Below are 25386 nucleotides of genomic sequence, written 5' to 3' on the forward strand. Positions count from 1 at the left end.
TCTAGGTTGGTCATGGCTTTTCTTTTAAGGAGCAAGTGTCTTTTAATTCCATGGCTGCAGTCACTGTCCACAATGATTATGGAGCCCAAGAAGAGAGAGCCTGTTACTTTTGCCATTGTTTCCAATCTATTTGCCATGAAGTGATGGGACCAGATGCCATGATCTTCGTTTTCTGAATGTTGAATTTTAAGCCAGCTTTTTCACTCTCCTATTTCATCAAGAGGCTCTTTAGTTCCTCTCTGCTTTCTGCTATAAGGGTGGTTCCATTTGCATATCTGAGGTTATTGATATTTCTCCTGGCAATCTTGTTCGCAGCTTGTGCTTCATCCAGCCCAGCATTTCGCATGATGTACTCTGCATATAAGTTGAATAAACAGTGTGACAATATACGGCCTTGACTACTCCTTACCCAATTTGGAAACAGTCTATTGTTCCATATCCAGTTCTAACTTGTTTCTTGACCTGCATACAGGTTTCTCAGGAGGCAGGTATGGTGGTCTTGTATTCCCGTGTCTTTTTAGAGAAGGCAATGGTACCTCACTCCAGTACTCTTGCTTGGAAAATCCCATGGACGGAGGAGCCTGGTAGGCTGCGGTCCATAGGGTCGCTAAGAGTCGGACACGACTGAGCAACTTCACTTTCACTTTCATGCATTGGAGAAGGAAATGGCAACCCACTCCAGTGTTCTTGCCTGGAGAGTCCCAGGGATGGGGGAGTTTGATGGGCTGCTGTCTATGGGGTCACACAGAGTCGGACACAACTGAAACGACTTAGCAGCAGTAGCAGCAAGAATTTTCCAGTCTGTTGCAATCCACACAGTCAAAGGCTTTAGCATAGTCAATGAAGCAGAAGTAGATGTGTTTTTGGAATTCCCTTGCTTTTCCTATGATCCAAGGGATATTGGCAATTTGATCTCTTGTTCTTCTGCCTTTTCTAAATCCAACTGTACATCTGGAAGTTCTTAGTTCACATACTGTTGAAGCCTAACCTGGATGACTTTGCTATCATGTGAAGTGAGGGCAATTGTGCCGTGGTTTGAACATTCTTTGGCATTGCCCTTCTATGGGATTGGAATGGAAACTGACCTTTTCCAGTCCTGTGGCCATTGCTGAGTTTTCCAACTTTGCTGGAATATTGAGTGCAGCACTTTAACAGCATCGTTTTTTTAGGATTTGAAACAGCTCTGCTGGGAGGGATTAGATCTCATAGACAAGAGTGCCTGATGAACTATGGATGGAGGTTTGTAGCCTTGTACAGGAGGCAGTGATAAAAACCATCCCCAAGAAAAAGAAAAGCAATAAGACAAAATGCTTGTCTGAGGAGGCCCTACAAATGGCTGAGAAAAGAAGAAAAGTGAAAGGCAAAGGAGAAAAGGAAAGATATACCCATCTGAATGCAGAGTTCCAAAGAATAACAAGGAGGGATGAGAAAGCCTTCCTAAGTGAACAATGCAAAGACATAAAGGAAAACAATAGAATGGGAAAGACTATAGATCTCTTCAAGTAAATTAGAGATACCAAGGGAACATTTCATGCAAAGATGGGCACAATAAAACACAGAAATGGCATGGACCTAACAGAAGCAGAAGAGATTCAGAAGATGTAGCAAGAATACACAGAAGAACTATACAAAAAATATCTTAATGATCTGGATAACCATGATGTTGTGATCACTCACTTAGAGCCAGACATCCTGGAGTGTGAGGTCAAGTGGGCCTTAGGAAGCATTACTATGAACAGGGAGCAGAGGTGTGAGCAAAAGCCTTTGTGTTCTACCAAGAGTCCCTCTACATTCTCTTGAAATTAGGTTCAAAGAAAACTAAACTCCAAGTGGTGTGTACAAAACACCTATTTTCTTATCTCCTTTTTGATAGAATTTATTTCTTAAATTCTTGGCAATTAAGTTTCTTCTATTAAATAATGTGTACAGTATGTAAAAAACGTAATTCTTATTTTTGCAACATTGTATTAAGCCCTGGTATAAGCAGCTTTATTTTTAACATGCTCTATGCTGCATAAAACAATCTGTGGCTGGTTTGAATGGATCTTTTACTGAAAGAAGAGCATAGGAGGAGGGAGAGAAGAAAAGAATAAAAGAAGCCAACAAATAAACAGGTCACACCCCACACAAGCTGGTCTTGCCTCAAGGGCAGTGCATTTGAAACATTCTCTGCCTCTGCTGCTGGGGCCTTACAGAAACTTATTTACGCTCATTAGCCTTCATCAGTAGGTCCTGCCAACATCCAGCATTGTTTCATTACACTCATTTTTCAGCAAAACCTCATTAGCTGAAGAAACCAGGCAGATGCTTTATATTAATACATCTCAATTTCAACTGGAGACACCACAGTCGCAGTAGTTTTGCCACAAGAGCCAAGTAACAGGTTACAGCAGTTTGAACACAAGGCACATCCTGACTCCAACACCCTGGCATCTTGTTCTGACATTTTCAACCAAGCCAAAGTAGCTACATGGAGAAAATTAATAGGGAAGCAGAGGAAAGGCAAGTGGAAATACCTGACAAATAACAACAATAAGCATAGTTAAAAAGCTAAACCTGGCTTAAGAGTGAAGCTGGCCAGGGATAAAATGGCCCTTTAGGACCCCTGTATTTATACACTGAATTAGTGATTATACTAGCTTTTAAGAGGAAAACTCATGAATATTAAAAAGTATTCCCAAACCTCAGACATATAGTTTCAAATGTCTGAATGAATAAATCAGGCAATGTTTTTGGAAAGCAGTCCTTTCAGTGACTGCAATTACCTTGGAAGAGAATACTAATCATCACTTTGTCACAACAAATTGATTTGTAAAACCGTTTTCACTCCTGTCTAAGCACATGCTGTAACTGGATGCTTCTGCATTTTTATCTTAAAGAAATGACCAGGCTAAAGGTCTTGTCTATTTTCTCAAAATAATGCTAAAATGACTACATGGGCCCAGGTGGAGAAACACTGACTCATGGTGTTCACATACTAGAGAACTGCCAATGCACAGCTCCAAGTATGAGTGGAAATGAACAGACAGGCCACATGGACCTTCAGTACAATGTGAAAGCCACCTAAGAAGAGAGGCTTTGAAGAGTAAAAAGTATAAAAACCTGTGCTACCTTCTCTTTCAGCACTAGATGCTCTTCCCAAGGACAAAAAGACTGGGCTAATTAAACAGAGAAAGGAGAACCTGTGATAAGTTTTATAGCTGCTGGGTTAGAGATCCAACAGTTACACAGAGGAATCTAGCAAGCTCTAGAATCCCATGAGCTTTTAACTGTATAGAGCCGCCTTCACTGGTTGAGGCCAGATTATTTCTAGAGTGGATTCTCAACTGAGGACCTGACTGCAGAGGACACATGCTACCATTGCTCTCAGCAGAGTAAACCTAAATGTCTTCCATATTGATGAGATCACAACTCAGCAAGTCTGTGTACTACAAATTCTCCTGCCTTAGACGGTTTATTTACTTGTTCATTCCTCCAGGTATCATGGTAGGCACCAGGCATGGCAGAAAGACTGATGCAATGTTATTCCTATTCTTTAGGAGCTCACCATATAACAGAGAAGGCAAAGCATATACGGAGTTTAGTAGAATAGTAAATCCAATGCTATCGACCAGTGCTTTGAAGGCAAGGGAGGGAGTAGCTCCTTTAGTCTCAGAGAGTGGAGGAGAACTTTATAGAAAAAGGTATCTGAGCTGTAAGAATAAAACGGATAAATGTAAAGGGTGATACAATAGAGTAACTGGAGATAGGCCTACTTTAGATTGATGGTCAGAAAATAATTCTCCTGGAGGATGTCATTAAATCTGAGACTGGCTTCAACAGCAAAAAGGAACAAGATCTAGTAACAAACACTCAGGCAGAATGAACAGCAAAGGCCCTGAGAAGAAAAGACTTGAAGTGTTTGAGGAACTAAGAGGAAACTAGTGTATTTGGAGCATAACAGGCAAGCAAAAGAAAAAGGAATAAGGGTGGAGTTAAGGCCCAAAAGGGGCTTCTAAGGCAACAAGGGATTTGGCTTTCATCTAAGTGGAATGAGAAGCCACTAAAAGAGTTTCAAACAATGAAAAGACTCAATGTAATTTACATTTTTAGAACAACAGTAATAAATACATATATAGTGCCTACTGTAGGTCAGATTCTGCCCAAGCATTTTATCTATATTAACATACATTATAATGGCTACTATATAGACATGGTTTGCAGAAGGGAGAGTGGGCACAAGGATATTCATGGAGGGCTGCAGTTGAAAGATCAGAGTGGTTGGAATGAAGAAGGAGCAAGTGAAAACATTTCAGGAATATTTAGCACATAGAATTGACAGGACTGGACTGGGAGGGGGACAAGTAGTGACATAGATAGGTGCAGAGCAATCAAAAATTACTTCTAAATTTTCACAAAGTTCAAAGAAGGGAGTGTTCAATGGTGTTGAATGTCTGAGGACAATGAGACTAAAATCTGAAAAGAGATCAATGGATATGTCAATTAGGAGGTTGTGATTTTAGTAGATCAGTGGTATAAGCAGTCAGACTACATATAGGTAGTGACTGGAAGCTGAAGAAATGGAGATCATACAAATATTTTTCTAAGATGTTTGAAAGAAAGGAAGAAGAGAACATGACAGAGGGGCACAATTGAGGATTTTTTTTTTTAAGGTCAGGGATAATTAAACATCTCTATAGTTGGGTGAGTTAATGCCTGCAATTCAAAAGAAAAGATCTATTCATTACTAGAGGCATCTCAACATTACTAGAATACATCAGTCTAGTTTTTTCTTATTGAAGTACAGCTGAATTACAATATTATATTAGTTTCAAGTTTACAACACACTGATTCAAAATTTTTATAGATTATACTGCATTTAAAGTTATAAAATATTGGCTATACTCCCTGTGAAGTACAATATATCCTTAGAGTTATTCATTTTATACATAGTAATTTGTATCTCTTAATGCCCTATCTCCGTTAGCCTAGTTTTAATCTTTATTATCACAGACGCTCCTGAGAACTTAAAAGTCTATCTCCTACTTTTAACAATTTTTATGCAGTTGCAAGGAAGGGCTCATGCTTGGCTACACATAATTATTTCTTCATTGCCACCTTTAACTCATATATTTAGGCTAACCTGATTAGTTTCTTCAGTTTCTGATTAATGATAGAGGAGTCATAATCAGTGTTCAGTCGTCTGGCCTTGCCAGTGTTCCTTTCGCTCTCCAAATCACAGGCTCCCACGATGAAAGATGTTTTAAATAAGACTGAGGAAATAATAAAATGCTCACAAAAATAATTAAGAACAACAAAATCTGAAGGTTTTTTCATGAAAATTCATAAAATGTATCAAATTATGTGAAATTTATATGCTTTATAGGAATATTGCCTAAGATCTTGTAAGCCAATGAAAGTGACTTTCAAAAGAGATATTTCCTAGGCATTATATTCTGACATCTCTAATTTAATAGTCTGAAGAAGTATGGGATGCAACAGGATAATGTAATCTGAGAAAATGCAACAGGCACTTAAGTTTTATCTATGCCAAATCAAAACCATCAATACAGGGCTAATTTTTAAAGTGGAACTATCTTACATATTTTTTAAAAAGCACTTGTCCAAATTAAAACACTGACTTGCATGTGTATAGGGACAGTCTTAATCAAAGACATACAAAGAGATAAAAGGAATTTAACAGGTCAAATACTCAAAATTTAATTTTTTTAAAATTGGATATAATCTAAAACATATACTCAAGTGGCTCCTTACTTAATGAAGCTAATCCTTCCTTTATATTCTTTCCAACTCTTCACAAATTCAAATCTTAACTTCTGAAAAATAGCCCAATAATAATGTTTAATCCACAGACATTATAAAAGTTCATATAAGAAGTATTTTAATATATAATGAGCATTAATAAGGTCAAACTCTGAGTACTAAAAAAAAAAAAAAAGTGAAAACACTTTCTAAGATAGGAGAAAACAAAGGTATGACAGAAAGTAAACGTGGTTTCATATTCCAGCTGGTGACGGGTTGATAAATGACTATCTGTTGGCCTAGCTATAGAAGCACTATGCTAGTTATTGTGTGGAAGATGCACTAGTAAAAGACATGCCTACTTCAGACTATCTCTCTTAGTCATAATTAGGGACAATGAAGACATAGGAAAACAACATTAATAAGTCTCACTGACGATGATTCTTCACTTAAACAAACTTTAGTCAAGCTCCTGAACCTCCTCGTAGGCTCATCAGTGTGCTTCCTTATAAAACTCAGTTTCAGCAAGAGTCCTAAGTCAGTTTAACTAGAACCCTCACCATCTATATCTATTTGTTTACCTTCTGTATGTGTTCATATTTCTCATCTGTTTCCATCCCCCAAGTGATATCTGATCACCCTGGACTGTCTTAAACAAAGAATCTTGTTGGCTGCTGGGTTGGGTTAGACAGAATCCCCCTTACCCGTGATATTTCCTCTGAGTAATTTTCCATCCACTGACCCCAACCCTGCTCCTTGGCTATAAATTCCCTTTTGCCCATGCTGTATTTGGAATTGAATCCAATCTCTGTCCCCACTGTAAAATCATACAGCAGTGGTCTCTATACCTGTTGTGATGGTCCTGAATAATCTGCCTATCATTTTTATTAAGTGTCACTGAATAGTATTTTCTCTAATTTTGTTGTTGCTGTTTAGTTGCTAAGTTGTGTTCTACTCTTTGCGACCCCATGCACTGTAGCCTGCCCAGTTCCTCCGTCCATGGGATTTCCCAGGCAAGAATACCAGAGTGGGTTGCCATTTCCTTTTCCAGGAGATCTTCCAGACCCAGGGATCAAACCCACGTCTCCTCAATTGGCAGTCAGGTTCTTTATCGCTGAGCCATCAGGGAAGCCCATTTTCTTTAATACCATGCAGTAAATGTGCACTTTGACCATGGTATACATGGCTCACCAGCCCACACTGCAGGACACTGGGTTCCATCCTTTCATATATACCTGTGTGACCTCGGACTCTCACTTTCTGAATCTCAGTCTCCTGACCTATTTTGAGGGAATAACACAAGATGCTCTTGATAATCTTACTATTCTCTTAATATACTTTAAATATTCTATCATGTATGTGGACTACAGTCAATAAACAAAATGGTTTTACAGTTTACATAGATACATTTGAATAAAAAAATAAAACATTCCCCAATCTAGGCTAAGGTCTATAACAATACATTCAGATCAAGGGTGTGTTAGGAAAGTTTCTAGAAAGTGATTTTCATTTTTATGATTTTTATGTGGGTATGAAAAATGGTTTTATCTTATAATCTCTTGCCTTATTTTTATTAGCTAACGAATGCTACAGAATATAAAATATTTAATTTAGGAACAGAAAAGTAGGTAGAGACCTTTAGATGGAAAGCAATTTAGTCATATCAGCAGTTTCTTAAAAATGTAATTCATGTCAATGTATGGCAAAAACCACCACAATATTGTAAAGTTTAGCCTCCAATTAAAATAAATAAATTAATTTAAAACACATTAAATCTTAAACAGCCCTTATTAGGATGAAATGAAAGTCGTTCAGTTGTGTCTGACTCTTTGTGACCCTATGGACTATAGAGTCCATGGAATTCTCCAGGCCAGAATACTGGAGTGGGTAGCTGTTCCCTTCTCCAGGGGATTTTCCCAACCCAGGGATCAAACCCAGGTCTCCTGCATTGCAGGTGGATTCTTTACCAGCTGAGCCACCAGGGAAGCCCAAGAATACTGGAGTGGGTAGCCTACCCCTTCTCCAGTGGATCTTTCCAACCCAGGGATCGAATGGGGGTCTCCTGCATTGCAGGCTGATTCTTGTCTCCTGCATTGCAGGAGCTCAGTTCTTTACCAGCTGAGCTATCACAGAATCCCAATATACTTCCAGAATAGAAATTATTACATTAAAGAGACAGGAAACTTGATATAGCCAAAGAAACATCATGTAGGCATTTAAAAGAACATTTTATAGAAATAATATGAAAAATAACTATGATGGTGTAAGTAAGTATTAGCAAATGCAAAACTGAATATCCAGTGAGGCTACATATGATAAGAAAGCCTATGCATATTAACAGCCAATACATTGAGAATATGTTTTTCTCCAGACTTTGTAGAATTTTTCTCATTCTCACTAATGAGAAAGTAATATTATTTATAAAATAAGTTACTGGAACAAAATAAAATTAGCAATAATATTTATTTAGGTCTTATAATGTCAGACATTTTGTTAAGAGCTTTACATACACTATTACCATTTAATTACATACAACCACATGAGTTATGAAGTATTATCTCTATTTAATAGAGGAAGAAAGTGAGGCTTAGAGAGATTAATTAAACCTTCCAAGGTCATAGAGTTAGTAAGCAGAAGAAATCAGTTTTAGAGTTAGGCCTGTACGACGCAAAGCCACTATACTATACCAGGTCCTTAAAAATAAAATCTATTACATACATATGTAGTATTCTTTAATCTTCAAGAAAATAATTCATGCAAAATTTTATACACCTGTATTTTCAGAAAACAAAGTATGAAACCCTTTTTTCTTCATTAATTTGAAAAATGAGAGATCAAGTGTATATGTTTTTAGCTCAGATCTGTATAAATATGTACATGGTTTAGTAAATAAGTACTGATTTTCTTTCTAAATTTAGAAGCTTTAAGCTCTTACACTAAAAAACATTTCTTTCATATTGGTCTTTTCTCCAAAGACTGCCAAAGCAGATCAATCCATTTTAATTGGTATATTAAATGTGCTAGTTAACTTCTCAGATTCAAAGCTTGGGTGTCAATGAAAATGATAAATGTGAACCTGAATTCTCTCAAGGGTGCTTCAACACACATGATCTGCTCTATCATGATGATATGCCATAAATGTAAAATACTGCTTCAAGAGGCTGACCAAAAATACTCATATTTTATTCAGTACAATGGCAAAAATACCTGTAACTCTCTAAGGACCTTGTAAGAGCACACTGCTCCTCAGGAAGGAGGCTCCCAGGGTGGCTCCTTGTAATATGAATCATTAAAAAAGAGAGGGTTAGAATAGATACAAAGAATATACTTTTCTTCAAAGATCAAAAAGACCTTTAAAACTTTTTGAAGATTCAAAAATAAGAAAAAAGGGAAGTAGGAAAGTCCCAGGTAAATTCATAAATTTATTTATGTTTATGAATAAACAGGATTCTGTTCTCAGAGTAAAATGCCAGGAATATAAGTAGGCTCAGTGTGTTGAATCATAAAAGGGCACAAATTGATACTTGTAGTAGATTCATTAAAACAATACTAGATCATAAGTATTAGATCAAACATAAGAACTAGATCAAACAGGACCCTGCACATCTTTATTCTGGATAATAAACCTTGTTTTCTTGCTTTGGACTATTTTACTTCTTTTACATTTCAGCCATGACTATAAGAAGTTTTCATCTTGTAGATGAAATCTTTCATTATATCTCATGCCTATTATTGGAACTTTTAATTTTAACAAGTTCAGTGGGTTAATTAGAATGATGTTATTATATTTAATCTTTTTTTTTTAACTTGAAATTTAACTTTTCTCAGGTCTGGATGCCTTTGACAAAGCATTTAATTTTCATTGGCTCTGGTATAAATACAAGTTAATAGGAGCCTTTTATTTCCCTTAAAGACTGAAGATAGTATTCCTGAAGAGAACTCATGCAGACTAGGCTTTCAGAAGCATTTCTGATGCCTTGACTATTTTATGCTGTTTCATTATGATAATCATACGAACTTCTGTTCAGCACTCAAATTCATTCCCATGCTTGTAGATAATTTTGGGTTTTTGGTCCCACACAAGCACTTTCTTTCTTTGCCAAGCTAATGAAGTAGAGTTTTTTTTTTAATCCTTTAAGTAGAAATTATGTCTCAAACTCGTTAAACTATTTCAGAGCCTTAGAATGAACAAATAAAACTGAGCTTCATGCAAAATTTCCCTAAATCACCTTTAAAGATTAATAAACCTTTAAAAACTGTGAACATATCTGAAACAAGAATGTAAAAAAGGGAAGCAGGTATAAATCCATATTTAGGAGTGCTATATACATATCTATTAAATTAGGATAGGCTTATAACCTGTCTTGGACTGCAGCACACTTACTTCCTGAACAGATGGTCTCCCACCGTTTAATCACTCTTTAACTCCCTACAATCTGGCTTCTGAGCACACTATTTACTAAAATCACTCAAAAGTTACCAGTAACCTAGATCAGGGAAGCCAGCAACAAAAGTGCTAGGCAGAGATTCATGAATAAGATTCAGCCAAATAATTTCACAGATTAGAGAACTGCCCTTCATAAATCCTAGGAGACCTTCTCCAGATTACACTAAGGTGAATCATGCAAGGTCTAAACACCAGCACTTGAATTTCTGCCAATGCTGTGCTGTTCTCCCCAGCCAACTAGTCAGTCAGCTTTCTTGACCCACTGTCTCAGAGTTAAGATCCTTTACACTTTCAATCCAGTGACACTGTTTTACCTTCTTGTTAGATCCTTATCGGGCCCTTCCTTGAACATTCCTTTACTCAGCCATCTGCATTACTCGTACCCTGACTTTCCAAAATTGACTGCTCTCATAGTTTCAGTTCCTATCATGAGCCATGTGCAAGAGCAACACAACCTTGTAACTTTTGATTAACTGCTGGGTATCTCAACTACCATGTTTCTATGAAATCTCTACTATTTATATTCTTGAATATTAAAACAGTATTTTCAGATTACAGTGTTTTTTTCTGTGACTCTTCCTTTGATAGTAGAATGGCTTATTTATGTAAAATTTCTACTGTACTCAGTATCTATTTCAAGAAAATTCAGTTCAGTTCAGTTTTTTGCAAATTGCTTTAAAAATGAAGAAAAGAAAACCAATTCCTGGCTGGTCTTATTCTATTGCCTGTTAAACATGTTAGTTTCAGACTGAATCCTGCAAACATTTAGAAAGATATTAAGTTTGCTTTCCTATTGAACCAGGAATCTTCTGTATGTTGATTAGTATAACACATACTTCAGAATAAAGCTCATTTGCTACAGAACTCCAGAAAGCCCCCAGCTGCTATAAAAGGACGTCCTTTTAGCGTTACCTTATCCCCAGTGGAAAACCATAATGCAGAATACACTGAATATGTGAAATGCACACAGTCAGCTGCTTACAGTTTCTTCCAAATATGAATGAGTAGCAAAGGTTTGAAACAAAAACAGTCTCCAAGCAACTTTCCTCATGTTGACACGGTTAGAGGCTCTGTAGTGTGAACAGTCTAAGTCTCATTCACAGCTAATCAGCAGATAGCTGGCACCAGAATTACCTAGGCAACAGAAAATGATGGGCCCCCCGAATAGGAACAAGTTAGGGTAAAAGAAGGGAGGGCAAATTCTCAAATAAAGCAGCTTATAACCTCTAAATATTATTTTCCTTTGGATAAGGAAGAAGGAACTCCCTAATAAAATTACTGTTAGACTTGTGGACTTGGTCTCATCCCAGTATTAACAGGGAAGAAGAAAGTGACAATTACACCTTTTAAACATGATAAATGATATATATCATGAATCTCAACATACATTTTGCACAGATATAACATCTTTCCACTTAATTTTTCAGATCATTTCCAAAAGCCTCTCAGTGTCCTATAGCACAGGTGAAATGAGTTTTCTGTGATGTGGTATTAAGCTAGGTTGTTCAGGAAGCAAAATATTTCCTCTGTTAACTCCTTCATACCATTACAAAAATCACTGTTTCCATGCTTGACACCCCTTTCACTTTTCCTTCTTCAGTTTACAACTTTGTATTGGTTCTGTCACCTGACAACTGTATGACCTTGGAAAAATCACCAAACCTTTCTGAGACTTACACTATCAATCTATAAAACAAGTATAATAATATTTATTTCAGAAAAGCATTAAGTTCTGACACAATACATATAAAACAGTTTGTACAATGCCTGTAATCATTAGATGGCAAAAATCAATAGTGGTTTTCTATTTCTCTCATTTCCTTTCTCTGCTGCTGCTGCTAAGTCGCTTCAGTCGTGTCGAACTCTGTGCGACCCCATATACGGCAGCCCACCAGGCTCCCCCATCCCTGGGATTCTCCAGGCGAGAACACTGGAGTGGGTTGCCATTTCCTTCTCCAGTGCATGAAAGGGGAAAGTGAAAGTGAAGTTGCTCAGTTGTGTCCGACTCTTCACGACCCCATGGACTGCAGCCCACCAGGCTCCGCCATCCATGGGATTTTCCAGGCAAGAGTACTGGAGTGGGGTGCCATTGCCTTCTCCGTTCCTTTTTCTAGCCCTGTAAAATACCAAACTAGTCTAATAGAAGACAAAGAAGAATAAGACACATGCCCTACTCTGAGGACCCCTGCCAGAGAGTCAGGCGTGTAAACCAACTACAATGACATGACACATGTTAAAACATGGAGAAAGAAATGGCAACCCACTCCAGTATTCTTGCCTGGGAAATCTCATGGGCAGAGGAGACTGGCAGTCCATACGGTCACAAAAGAGTCAAATTATTTTCAGGGAGTAATTTACAGTATGATTAGATAATATGATCTTTTGCATAATTTATCTTTTCCAAATCAAACATGACATAGGAAAGTAGGGGTAAGTAGAGCAGGCACTGTTACTCTATCTACAAAAAACAAAGAACAGATTAACAGTTTGGTGTAAATTATCTCTTTCACACGTTTCTTTACCAAGTTGGAAAATTTGGTATTTAATTTACTTGGTTTCTATCTACTTGATTTGCATCTACTTGGGGCTATCACAACTGTTCAGTGAACATCTACTCTGCTCAAATCCCAGTGTTAGGTTCATCAGCCAAGATCTGAAGAAGCACAAAGTGTGGCTGGAGAAAAAGATACTTAAGAGAAACAATGAGAAACTAGCATGGGAAGTGAGGCTTCTAGTTCTAGACAGTGGTGTGAGCACTTACACTGAATTCTTATTCTTCTGCAGACCCCACAGAAATGACCATATAGATGCTAAAAATAAACAAAAAAGACTAAAGCCATAGCAATAAAGAGAAAAGGGGGCAAAAAGTAGGACATTTCAGCACATTTCTAGTGTAAAAGATGGCAAATAGAAGTGCATTAATGAAGAAAGCAGAGCAGAAGAAGCCTATATCGCCAAACTATACCACTCAGAGCATCACCATAGTGCTGCCAGAGGTATGGGAGCTGATCCACCAAAAACAGGGGTTCCGGAGCGGCACCTGGTTTGCAGATATAATGGAGGGCTGATGGGAGAAGTGGGGCATGACAGAGAACTGATTAAAGGCCACAGTGGCTAGCCTGAGGCCCCACACAAGAACCACCATCAGCAATAAAACGAAGTTCTTCTCTCTCTTTTTAAATATTTTACATTATCTTTTATTTATTTATTTTTGGCTGCATTGGATCTTCGTGGCTGCACACGGGCTTTCTCTAGTTGTGGTGAGCAGAGGCTACTCTTTATTGTAATGTGAAGGTTTCTCATTGCAGTGGGCCTCCCTTGTTGGGAAGCATGGGCTCTAGACACGTGAGCTTTAGTAGTTGAGGCATGGCAGGCTCAGCAGTTGCAATGCACAGGCTTAGCTGCTCTGCAGCATGTGGGATCTTCCTGGACCAGGGATCAAACCTGTGTCCCCTGCATTGGCAGTGGACTCTGGAATACTTGTTCTTTTCCTATACTAAACAAACTGGCTGGGGTGAGTTAATGCTTCCAGTCTTGGCCTCATTTGGCAAGGGTGAGGAGGGGCATGTTTGTTCCCCACCAAGATCTCCAAGAGACAAACTCTTTCTTACCTCCTGTTGGGACTGGGGGATGGGGGGTACCACTTAATACACAGAGAATAATCAGGCCATCTATTACCTAATATTTCACTGAACAAAGGAGGATCACCAGGTATGTGAAAAATAGCCAACAGGAAGAAAGCAAAACACTACATCAATAAAACAAAAAATTACCTTGGGTATTATGTCTACAAATTCGCTAGACACAGAAAGACAAATATTGCATGGTTCTACTTATATGAGGTATTGAACAGACAGATTCATAAAGACAGAAAGTAGAATAGAGGTTACCAGGAGCTGGAGGGAGGGGAGTAGAGAGAGTCATTGTTTAAAGGGTACAGAGTTTTTGTTGGAGATGATGAAAAAGTTTTGGGTATAGATAGCAGTGATGGTTATACAACATTGCAAATTTAATGCCACTGAATTGTACACTTATGAATGGTTAAATTGGTAAATATCATGCAATGCATATTTTACCACAATAATAACAAAGATAAGGATCAGTCAGGAAATTCAACAAATGGTGCTCTAACAACTGGATATCCGCATACAAAGAATGGAGTTGAATGCCTACCATTAACTCAAAATGAATCGGAGGTGTAAATATAAAAGCTAAACCTATAGAATTCTTGGAAGAAAACACAGGCATAAGTCTTTGTGACCCTGGATTAGACAATGGTTTCTTAGATATGACACCAAAAGCATAGCAACCAAAAAAGAAAAAACGGATAAATCAGACTATCAAAGTGGAAATTGTCTGTGCTTCAAATGACACCATCAAGAAACTGGAATAGTAGTTCACCAAATGGGAGGGAATATTTTCAAATAATAGAAGGAACTCATATGTAGAACACATAAAGAAAAATTACAAAACAATAATAAAAATACAGAGAACCCAATTTTAACATGACCACAATATCTTGAGATACTTGCCCAAACAGATACATATACATAATTCCTCCCAAAACACACAAAAAGATGCTCAATGGCTTTAGTAACTAGAGTAACTAGGGAAATGCAAATCAAAACCACATTTTACACACTAGAAGACTATAATCAAAAAGATAACAGTAAGTAGTGACAAGAATGTAGAGAAATTGGAGCCCTCATACACTGCCAGTAGAAGGTCAAAATGGTGCAATCACTTTGAAAAACAGCCTGCCGTTCTCAAAATGTTAAGCATAAAATTATCAAATAACTCAGCAATTCCATTATAACCAAGAAAAATGAAAACAAGTCACACACAACTTTGTGTACCAAATTTCATGGCAGCATTAGTTACAGTAGTCAGAAAGTGGGAAAAACCCAAATGTCCATCACCAGATGAATGGATAAATAAAGGGTAGTAAATACACACAATGAAATGTTATTTGGCCACAGAAAGGACTGAAATACAGATGTACGCTCTAACAATGTTTTCTATGAACTTAGAAAACATTGTGTGGAGTGAAAAAAGCCAGTCACAAAATACCACATATTATATGAAATCATTTATATGATATACCCAGAATAGAAAAATCCATATAGACAAAAAGTAGATTTGCAGTTGCCTAGGGTTGGGATAGGGAGAGACAGGAAGGTTGAAGAAAGTAGAGAGTGACTGTGGAGAGTGACTGGGTCATGAAAATATTCTAAAATTTATTGTGATGAATATACTAAAATCCATTGATTTGTACACTTTAAATTAGTGAACTACATAGAATGTAAATTTTATCTCAATAAAGCTTCTACTAAAAATAAATGTATAGGACATCCCTGGTGGTTCAGTGGTAACGAATCAGCCTGCCAATGGAAGGGACATTGCCAATGCAAGGGACATGTGCTCGATCCCTGATTCTGGAAGATCCCACACACTGTGGAGGAATTAAGCCCGTGTGTCACAGCTACTGAGCCTGTGCTCTAGGTCCTGCAATTCACAAACACTGAGCCCTCGCGCCCTAGAGCCTGTGCTCAACAACACAAGCCTCTGCAATGAGAGGCCAGTGAACTTCAATGAAGAGTAGTGCCAACTGGCTGCAATGAGAGAAAGCCTGTGCGTAGCAACAAAGACTCAGTGCAGCCAAAAATAAAAATAAATAAATAAAATAATTAAAAAATAAATGTTTAATTGTTGTTCAATAAATGATAGCAAATATTTTTAAAAAATTATTCTACAGAAAAAGACTAAGGAACAGAACAAATCTTAACTCTAATTTTTATTCACAGAAAGACTTATGAAGATTAATTATCCATGAAAAAGGGGGCAAGAAGGAACAAGACTCATATAACTTTTAATTATTTACCCTGAACATAATCCAATGGATAATGAGTCAAGAACTGTGAGGGCTAAAAAGAAGGCAGTGGACTTGGCTGGCTAACCCAACCTCAGGACCTGAAGGATGGCAATGTGGTGAGATTTCTAAGATCCAATACATACCGGGCTGAGCACTGGACAGGCCTGCAGCCTGAAATAACCAACAAGCATAGACCCAAAACATAAACACAAAAGTCTCTTCTCCCTGTCTAAAGGACTGGGAAACAAGAACCATAACAGTGACCAAGTGGAAAGATCCAACTCTGGCTCCTCTACTTGAGGGTTATCAGTTGGCCATTCTGCCTTCACCAGTAGCATCAAAGCCCTGGTGGGCCCACCTAACCTCTGCTTTACAACCAGTGCACTTGATGGGTCAGTACAACTGCAGCATCAGCAAAGAAGCCCCAGTGAATTGTCATGACCCCTACTCCACAAATCAGGTTTTAGTGGGCAGACCAATTCATCCATGATAGCAGCGGTAAAGCTCCAAGGACCACCCCAACCCTCACTCCACAACCAGTACACCAGCATGGAGTTTTGCAGCCTATAGAAGCAGCTTCACAGCAATGACAAGACTACCCAACCCCTGATCCACACCTAGAAACCAGCAAGTGAGCTGATACATCTGAGCTGATGATAACTGCATCAGCTAAGTTAGTTATCTCCTGGTCTTCCACCCAGGGGCATAAGTAGACTTAGTCCAAGAGAAATGGAATATTATATGTAGAAGAACACAAAATTGAATTGGCAAGGGATTTCTCAACAGCTTCCCTTGTGGCTCAGCTGGTAAAGAATTCACCTGCAATGCAGAAGACCTGAGTTCGATCCCTGGGTTGGGAAGATTCCCTGGAGAAGGGAAAGGCTACCCACTCCAGTATTCTGGCCTGGAGAATTTCATGGACTAGTCCAGGAGGTCGCAAAGAGTCAGACATGACTGAGCAACTTTAACTTCACTTCACTTCTCAACTGAAACTATGGAGGCCAGAGGAAGTACACAATAATTCTTACTGAATTAAAGAAAACAACCGTCAATCAGGAATCCTGTATATAATGAAATTATCCTTCAGAAATGAAAGGGAAATAGACATTATCAGACAAAGGAAAACTAAGGAATTTGCTAAAATACCTACTCATAAATAATGTCTATAGAAAGCTGTGCAAACAGAAAGAGAATTACAGAAGAGGGCAGGGACATTCAGAAAGGAAAGAACAATGAAACAGTAGAAGTTGAGATAAGCACATGACTTTCTCTAAGGGTTACATTTACATTATTCAGATATTTAGAGTCAGAGGTGAAAATCGATCTGGTTTTGTTTTAAAAAAAGACTTTTCTGGAAATGGGGAAACTGCGAACTGGTTAATACTCCCAAACGTAACACAACTGCATTGGGATATCTTCTGTATTATTTCACTTTTTACACAATGCATCTATGTAACTTTCACATGTGGGCAAAGGAAGAGACTATTGGGCTTGGATTTTAAAGGACTCTGTGTGAGAGGCCAGGGTTTCAGGATGAAGGTTGTACTACGAATGGAGGCCTGGGAGCGAGTGAATAGTAGATCAGCAAGTCAGCTGAGACTGTAGTACAGGAATGGTTGGGAGACATTTGCAGAAATTGCAAGATGTAAGTGAAAAACAAGGAGATGAAGTGACTATGTGAGGATATGGAATTTAGACTCTACCCTGTAGGCAACAGTGTGTCATGGAGGGTTTTCAGGAAATGAGATAAATGAACTCATACTTTATAAGATCCTGTGTTCTCAAGCACAGAGAATAAACAGGAGGAGTGATTAAAGACAGAGATTATTAAAACCATGCCGTTGAGTAGTAATGAAGCCTGAGTGATATGTGGCAGTGGGAATAATTATGAAGAAACAAATGGAGATGCTTCTGTGAAGGCAAAGCCAATGTGATAACCACCTGAAAATAGAGCTACCGGTACAAGAAGACAGTCCTTATCCAAGACAGGGGCTATGAATACAAAGAAGATAAATTTGGCATCAAAAATGTTGGGTTTCTTTTTTTTTTTAAACTACTTTACTGAGATATAATATATAACTCAATGAGTTGGACTTAAGCATACACCCAGAAACGCTGAGTTTTGCTACTAGATCTGTGGAGTACGATCACCAGGTAGGTAAAACTTAAAGTTTAGACAAGCAGGAAAGATGTCACGATTAAAGAAATAGATTTAGATATTTGCATAAGTCCACTATTTCCCATGACATACCTTCCTCCCACATACACCTTTAAGCACACACAAACACTCAAGTTCAACACTGAGAACCTCCTATATAACAGGTGTTAGGGTACTATGACAGATCCTGAAGCTACAGAAATGAATAAAACATGGTCTCTGATCTCTAGGAACTTATATTGTAAGTCTGCAAAGGTTTTCTTGTTTTGTTTTCTTTTGGTCAAAATCTCACAATACTATTAAGTATATCTGCTACTGCTCACAATGCTTTTCTTTCTGTTCCTCTAAACCAGCGTTTCTTTCTACTTTTCTTTCTACTCCTCTAAAGCTGGAATTAAGATTGCTGGAAGAAATATCAACAATCTCAGGTATGCTGATGATACCACTTTGATGGCAGAAAACGAAGAGTAACTAAAGAGCCTCTTGGTGAGGGTAAAAGAGGAGAGTGAAAAAGCCAGCTTAAAACTCAAAGAAAAACTAAGATCATCGCACCCAGACCCATTACTTCATGGCAAACAGAAGAGAAAAAGGTGGAAGCAGTGACAGAATTCCTCTTCTTGGGTTCTAAAATCACTGCAAATGGTGACTGAAGCCATGAAATTAAAAGGTGGTTGCTTCTTGGCAGAAAAGATATGACAAACCTAGACAGCATATTAAAAAGCAAAGACACCACTTTGCTGATAAAGGTCCATATAGTCAAGGCTATGGTCTTTCCAATAGTCATGTACAGATGTGAGAGCTGGACCATAAAGGAAGTAGAGCACTGAAGAATTGATGCATTCGAACTGTGGTGCTGGAGAAGACTCTTGAGAGTCCCTTGGACAGCAAGAAGATGAAACCAGTCAATCCTAAGGAAATCAATCCTGAAGATTCATTGGAAGGACTGATACTGAAGCTCCAATACTTTGGCCACCAGATGTGAAGAGCCAACTCACTGAAAAGATGCTGATGCTGGGAAAGATTGAAAGCAGGAGGAGAAGAGGGCAATGGAGGATAAGATGGTTGGATGGCATCACTGATTGAATGGACATGAATTTGAACAAATTCTAGGAGATGGTGAGGGACAGGAAAGCCTGACAGGCTGCATTCCATGGGGTCGCAAAGAGTCGGACATGACTTGACAGTTGAACAACAAAAAAACCCCCTTATTTATATAATGGTATTTTATTCTTCAAGTAACATCAAGAGAAAACAGTGATTTCTGACTAGTGGGAGAGCAGTGAGGAGGTTCATCCCAAATGATACCACAGTTTCCCAACCTTGATTTTAATCCCAGCTACAAAAGCAATCCCCTTTTCCTAAAATTAATTTGCTAAGAGTAATGTTAATACAATCAACAGCTCTCAATTCAGTCCTCAATGTTTTGGATTTATAATGTGCCAATAGCCCCATGCATACTTGAAGGAGGGACCTTTCTAAAGTTCTAACACACTCCCTGCTCTCTGGATTCTGGAAAATTTCCTTCTGCCATAACCTGCTGTGAAGGAATAAGCTGGTCCAGAAGGCCTGGGTTGTCTAAATCCTGAAAATTCCCAAGAAAGGCATGCTTTCAGGATGAGTATTCTGGCTTCCTGTAAGGTTCTGTCAGATAAGAGTGTTTCCGCATGCCAAAGGCCTTGGGTCATACTGTACCAGTGTATCTAGATAGTTTATGTCAATAATGTGATTTACAGAGAACATCTGCTGCTTCTCTGAGGGGGTAATGAGAGCTTAAATAACTGAGGGCAATCATACAGGTGCTACACGTTTATATGACTGACCCCTAAAATAAAAACCCTGGACACTCAAGTCTCAGCAAGATTTCCTCAACAAGATTTCCTCAGCAAGATTTCCTGGTTTGCAATACTTTGCATATGTTGTCACACATCCTTCCTGGGTAATTATGTCTCACATGATTCCACTGGGAGAGACCATTTGGAAGCTTGTGCCTGGTTTTCTCAGATTTGATTTGTGTATCTTCACTAATTTTATCCATTCTATCCTTTTTTTTTTTGATTAGGTTGGTGCAAAAGTAATGGAAGAGTTAATTCTCAGGTAGGTTGATAAGGAGTCCGGGGTCCCCAAGGAAGAGGAGGAACGGGTACGGAGCCCTCTAGGAGGAGAAAAGGACAAACTTCTTTTTTTCTACGTTCCTTGTCACACATTTTCTACATTCTTAGTCACATAAAACATTTTGTTTTTTAAGCCCAGAGTTAATGATTACACAACAAAACAACTCATCTTGCTCAAAGGTATGTTTTTCCTTAAATTCTGTACCAATGATTGATTATATAACAACAATGTATCCTGCTTAAGGACATGTTTCTCCCTCTTAAGAACCTTCTGACCAATCCTGTTATCTTAAAATCTTTATTGTGGGAGTGGGTATGGTAAGACCTTTACAACCTTGAGACATTCTTTTGATTTATTCTTAATAACCAATTGAAAAAGTATATAGTTCCCTTGCTAAGACTAGTGAGGGGCACTCTCTCTCCCCCTTCTGATGTCTATGTCAGACCTGAAGCTAAATCCTCTTCTTTGGAGATCAAGAATCCAACATCAACATCGTTCATAGTAAGCTATCAGTAATTGTGGTTTTTCATTGTTGAAATTTGCCATTTGATATTGGAATACATTGTAAAATAAATGTGGTTATGTTATACATCATTTTAATGTGCATTTCTTGCTTTTTTTTGTTTATGACATTACTTTCAGCTTATTTTATATTTATTTTAGACTAGGGAAATAATGTTAGACAAAAAGCAAACTCAAGTGATTTTCTCATTCAAGTTCAAAAGGGGTTGTAAACCAGTGGACACAACTCACAGCAACTGCTAACAAATGTACAGCACAGTGGACGTTCAAGAAGTTTTGCAAAGGTGATGAGAGCCTTGAAGATGAGGAACACAGTGGCCAGTCATCAGAAGTTCACAATGACAGATTGAGAGGATCATGGAAGCTGATCCTCTTATAACTACAGGAGAAGTTGACCAGCATTGGCCATTCTACAGTCATTTGGCATTTGAAGCAAACTGGAAAGGTAAAAAGCTCAATAAGTGGGGGTGCCTCATGACCTGACATCAAATCAAAAAAATTGTTGAAGTGTGGCCCTCTCTTATTCTGTGCAACAACAATGAACCATTTTTCGATCAGTTTGTGATGTGCAATGAAAAGTGGATTTTATATGACAACCGACAAAAACCAGCTCAATGACTGCTGCTGCTGCTAAGTCGCTTCAGTCATGTCCAACTCTATGTGACCCCATAGACGGCAGCCCGCCAGGCTCCCCCGTCCCTCAGATTCTCCAGGCAAGAAAACTGGAGTGGGTTGCCATTTCCTTCTCCTATGCATGAAAGTGAAAAGTGAAAGGGAAGTCACTCAGTCATCTCCGACTCTTTGCGACCCCATAGACTGCAGCCTACCAGGCTCCTCTGTCCATGGGATTTTCCAGGCAAGAGCACTGGAGTGGGGTGCCATTGCCTTCTCCAAGCTCAATGACTGGACTGAGACAAAGCTCCAAAGCACTTCCCAAAGCCAAACTTGCACCCAAAGAAGGTCATGGTCACTGTCTGGTGGTCTGCTGCCCATTTGATCCACTATAGCTTTCTGAATCCCAGTGAAACCATTACATCTGAGAAGTATGCTCAGCAAATTGATGAGATGCACAAAAACTGCAAAGCCTGCAGCCAGTATTGGTGAACAGAAGGGGCCCAATTCTTCTCCACTACAATGCCTGACCACATATTGCACAACCAATGCTGCAAAACTTGAATGAATTCGGCTAAGAAGTTTTGTCGTATCCACCACATTCACCTGACCTTTCATCAACTGACGACCACTTCTTTAAGCATCTCAACAACATTTTGCAAGTAGAACTCTTGGAGTTTTTTGAATCCTAAAGCACAGATTTTTATGCTACAAGAATAAACAAACTATCTCTCATTGGCAACAATGTGTTGATTATAATGGTTCCTATTTTGATTAATAAAGATGTGTTTGAGCCCAGGTGTAATGATTTAAAATTCACAGTCCAAAACTGCAATTACTTTTTCACCAACCTAATAATAAAACTGTAAGTGTAACAGCTTCTGAGTCCTGACAGTCCTTCCAGTGAATCACTGGGGCAAAGAGTGGTCATGAGGACCCCTAACACAGCTTCCTTTGAAGTCCGAGCTGTCTCTCTCTCTTTTTTTAATAAGACTTCCCAAGATTTAATTTTTTAAACCAAAAAATGGAGAATGATCTCTTGGTGGCTCTTTAAGGGAAATTTAACTACATAAGATTTAATCATTTAAAATGGAATCAAAACACTGGCTTCAAAGCTGTACAGGAGAAACTCTAGCTTTTTTTATATCTCTGCTTTCATGAGGTGGAATACTTCTTGGACACTCTGGAGAAGAGGCATTTTAAGCCCTTGCAATACTTCTATTTTATTAACAGATATTTAATATAAAGAATTAAGCAGACTTTTTATTGATATATAATTTACATATAGTAAAGGCATAAATGTTAAGTGTATTATTGGGTAAGTTTTGACAAATATATATACCTCTATAACCACCACCCAGAGATCAATGGTTAAAGTATTTCCACCACCCTAGAAAGGTTCGTTATACTCCTTTTCAGTCAGCCACTCCCCTGCCCCACTGCAAGATAACCACTGTTCTGACTTTTAATATCTAAGTCTAGTGTTGCTTGTTCTAGTACTTCCCGTAAACGTAATCATGCAGTAGGTACTCTTGTGTCTAGGAGATGATTTAACCATATTACTTAAATCAACAGTTCACAATTTTTGTTTCTGATTAGTATTTTGTTGTATGGATATACAATATTTCTTAACCATTCACCTGTTGTTTAACCATTTGGATTGTCAGTCGCTAAGTCATGTCTGACTCTGACTCTTTTGTGATCCCATGGACTGTAGCCCACCAGACTCCTCTGTCCATGGGATTTCCTAGGCAAGAATACTGGAGTGGGTTGCCAGGAGATGTCTCTTATTTCTGAGAAATGTCTGAACTTTACTACTCTACGTATTTTTCTGACATTTGGCAGGATCAATTCCCACAGATCAGTTAATTCCAGGATCTGACTTAGTTAATCATGATTGAAAGGCCACTGACACCAGCATTTCAAGTAGAGAGCCATGTCTGACTTTCGTATTTTACCAAGCCAAGTCAGCTAGTCCCAACAATGTCTATGAGCATGCTATGTCTTGGCTACCGCTTATACAGCTGAGAAAGTGGCAAAGGCACCTCACTATTTTATATACTACCACAACCAAGCTCCCAGTAGGGTAGAGCAATGACACCTCCCACCAATTTTCTGCTGCCAGCCCTTCCTATGATCTCCCTGTCAGAAACATACAGCCCTGCATAGATGTAATCCCCACTCGGCTGCAAGAGAGAAGCCTCTGTCCTGGCCCTAGAAAAAGGCTCTTAGATAGGATGTAGCTCCACATGGGAGGCATAAATGATTTCCATATAATAAGTACACTTAGAATAAATGCTCTATAAAATTCACTCTCACTCACATGTACCCTGATTTTTTGAGTGGGCAAGAGCATTGCAAGTATATTGTATGTAAAAAATTATACATAACCCGCGGCCCTCATCATATGTGGCAAGCATGAAGTAAATGTTTTAACTATTATGTTAGCTGTGTGCTTTGATGTAATCTTGTTCCTGCCCCTATACCTCAAATCTGTGACCAACAGGTCACTTTATATTCTAAAAAAGGCCTTGAGATTTCATCACCCTAGAAGTGGGTCACACACGCTATGTAAATGAAACATACCAGTCTTAAAATGGCTCAGAGTCACAGCACTAGGCAATATGAAGTAAAATACATTCCCACTTTCCCATTTCTTCAGGTAAAATTGCATGTCTCAAATACATCCAGAATGTACACTTGTACTGCAGTGAGACAAGTGTTAAATAAGGACAAAGGCCAAATCTCTTCCTTATATGGGACTAATAGATCAGCATAAAATCTCTACCACATGTTAACACAGGCATTTTTATCTTCCTGAGAAAATCTTAACATTTACTTAAAAGTCTCCCCCAAAGTTTTTCATCTATAAACCACTCATAGTAACTAGATGTTTTGTTGAGGACCAGCAAAAGCAGCAGAGAAATAGTGTGAAAGAACCTACTAATGAGGCTGGGTGGCTTTCCCTTTCTCTCATTAAAAGAAGCATTTATGTGTGTGTGTTTGTGTATTATACATATATTTAAAGTTAAAGGAGCATTTTATAATGCTAATTTGTAAGCATATTTTCTGTTACCGATGATGCTATTCTTAATAAATACATTTTAACTGCTTGGAATCCCAGGCACATACTCAGGTTCATTCCCTCTCTCCTCAGGCAGTTTCAACAATCCACACAACATTTTCATTTTAACAGTCGTCATTACTGGTATCATTTAATACTTGAGGGTATGCTCTAGTCAACATCAATCTTGCTGATCCTGCAAACACTTATTTTGTTGACACAACACAGTCTGAATCTATAGCTCCTAAATGTAAAAAAAATTTTAACTATTCCTTTCCCTGACATGTCACCAAGTACTAAGATCAGCTCTGTCCATCACTTAGGCCTATCACAGAGACACATCACTAGATAGACATCAAGCATGGGGTGGGGGGCGGGCGTTCATGTAACGGTGCCATCTCATCTGTCCCAGTGCTACCCACACATAAATCTTCTCAAAGACATTTGCTACTGTAAAGTCAACCACTGTGAAGGTGAAAATGTTTACCTGTGAGACATCTTGTTGGAAACATCCGACTCATACCTTCTCATTAACAAATAACCTTTACCACAAGTAAATCTTAACTAACCAGAACAGAGAAATGCCTTGCTCTCACAAGGAACAATAAAAACCCATTTAGAATAAAATTTATGCTTTAATTAAGCGTTAACTGTCTGGATGACTCTAAATCATAAAATAAAATCTCTTTACCTGATTGGAAAACCTCATGCTCACATTTCGTTGATTCTGTAGAGGGACAAAACGCTGAACAGGATCAATGTCTTTAGGACTAATTAATTCATCAGCTGAAAAAAAAGAAGGGAAATTACTAGATCAACAATGTATCTATACAACACTATAAACCAACTAGACCTAA

At 38.3% G+C, this 25386-nt stretch overlaps 1 protein-coding gene across 4 annotated transcripts in view; it reads right to left on the reverse strand.

The window, feature by feature from the left end:
* PHKB (phosphorylase kinase regulatory subunit beta) overlaps positions 1 to 25386 on the reverse strand; it is a 228364-nt gene that overhangs the window by 62606 nt on the left and 140372 nt on the right. For all 4 annotated transcript variants that reach the window (XM_027513690.1, XM_027513689.1, XM_027513691.1 and 1 more), the window contains one exon: positions 25221 to 25315. In XM_027513690.1, the coding sequence (XP_027369491.1) occupies positions 25221 to 25315 (95 nt within the window). The remainder of the gene's footprint in view (positions 1 to 25220; positions 25316 to 25386) is intronic.

This window comes from Bos indicus x Bos taurus, chromosome 18 (assembly GCF_003369695.1).
Source record: "Bos indicus x Bos taurus breed Angus x Brahman F1 hybrid chromosome 18, Bos_hybrid_MaternalHap_v2.0, whole genome shotgun sequence".
Taxonomy (NCBI): Eukaryota; Metazoa; Chordata; class Mammalia; order Artiodactyla; family Bovidae; genus Bos; species Bos indicus x Bos taurus.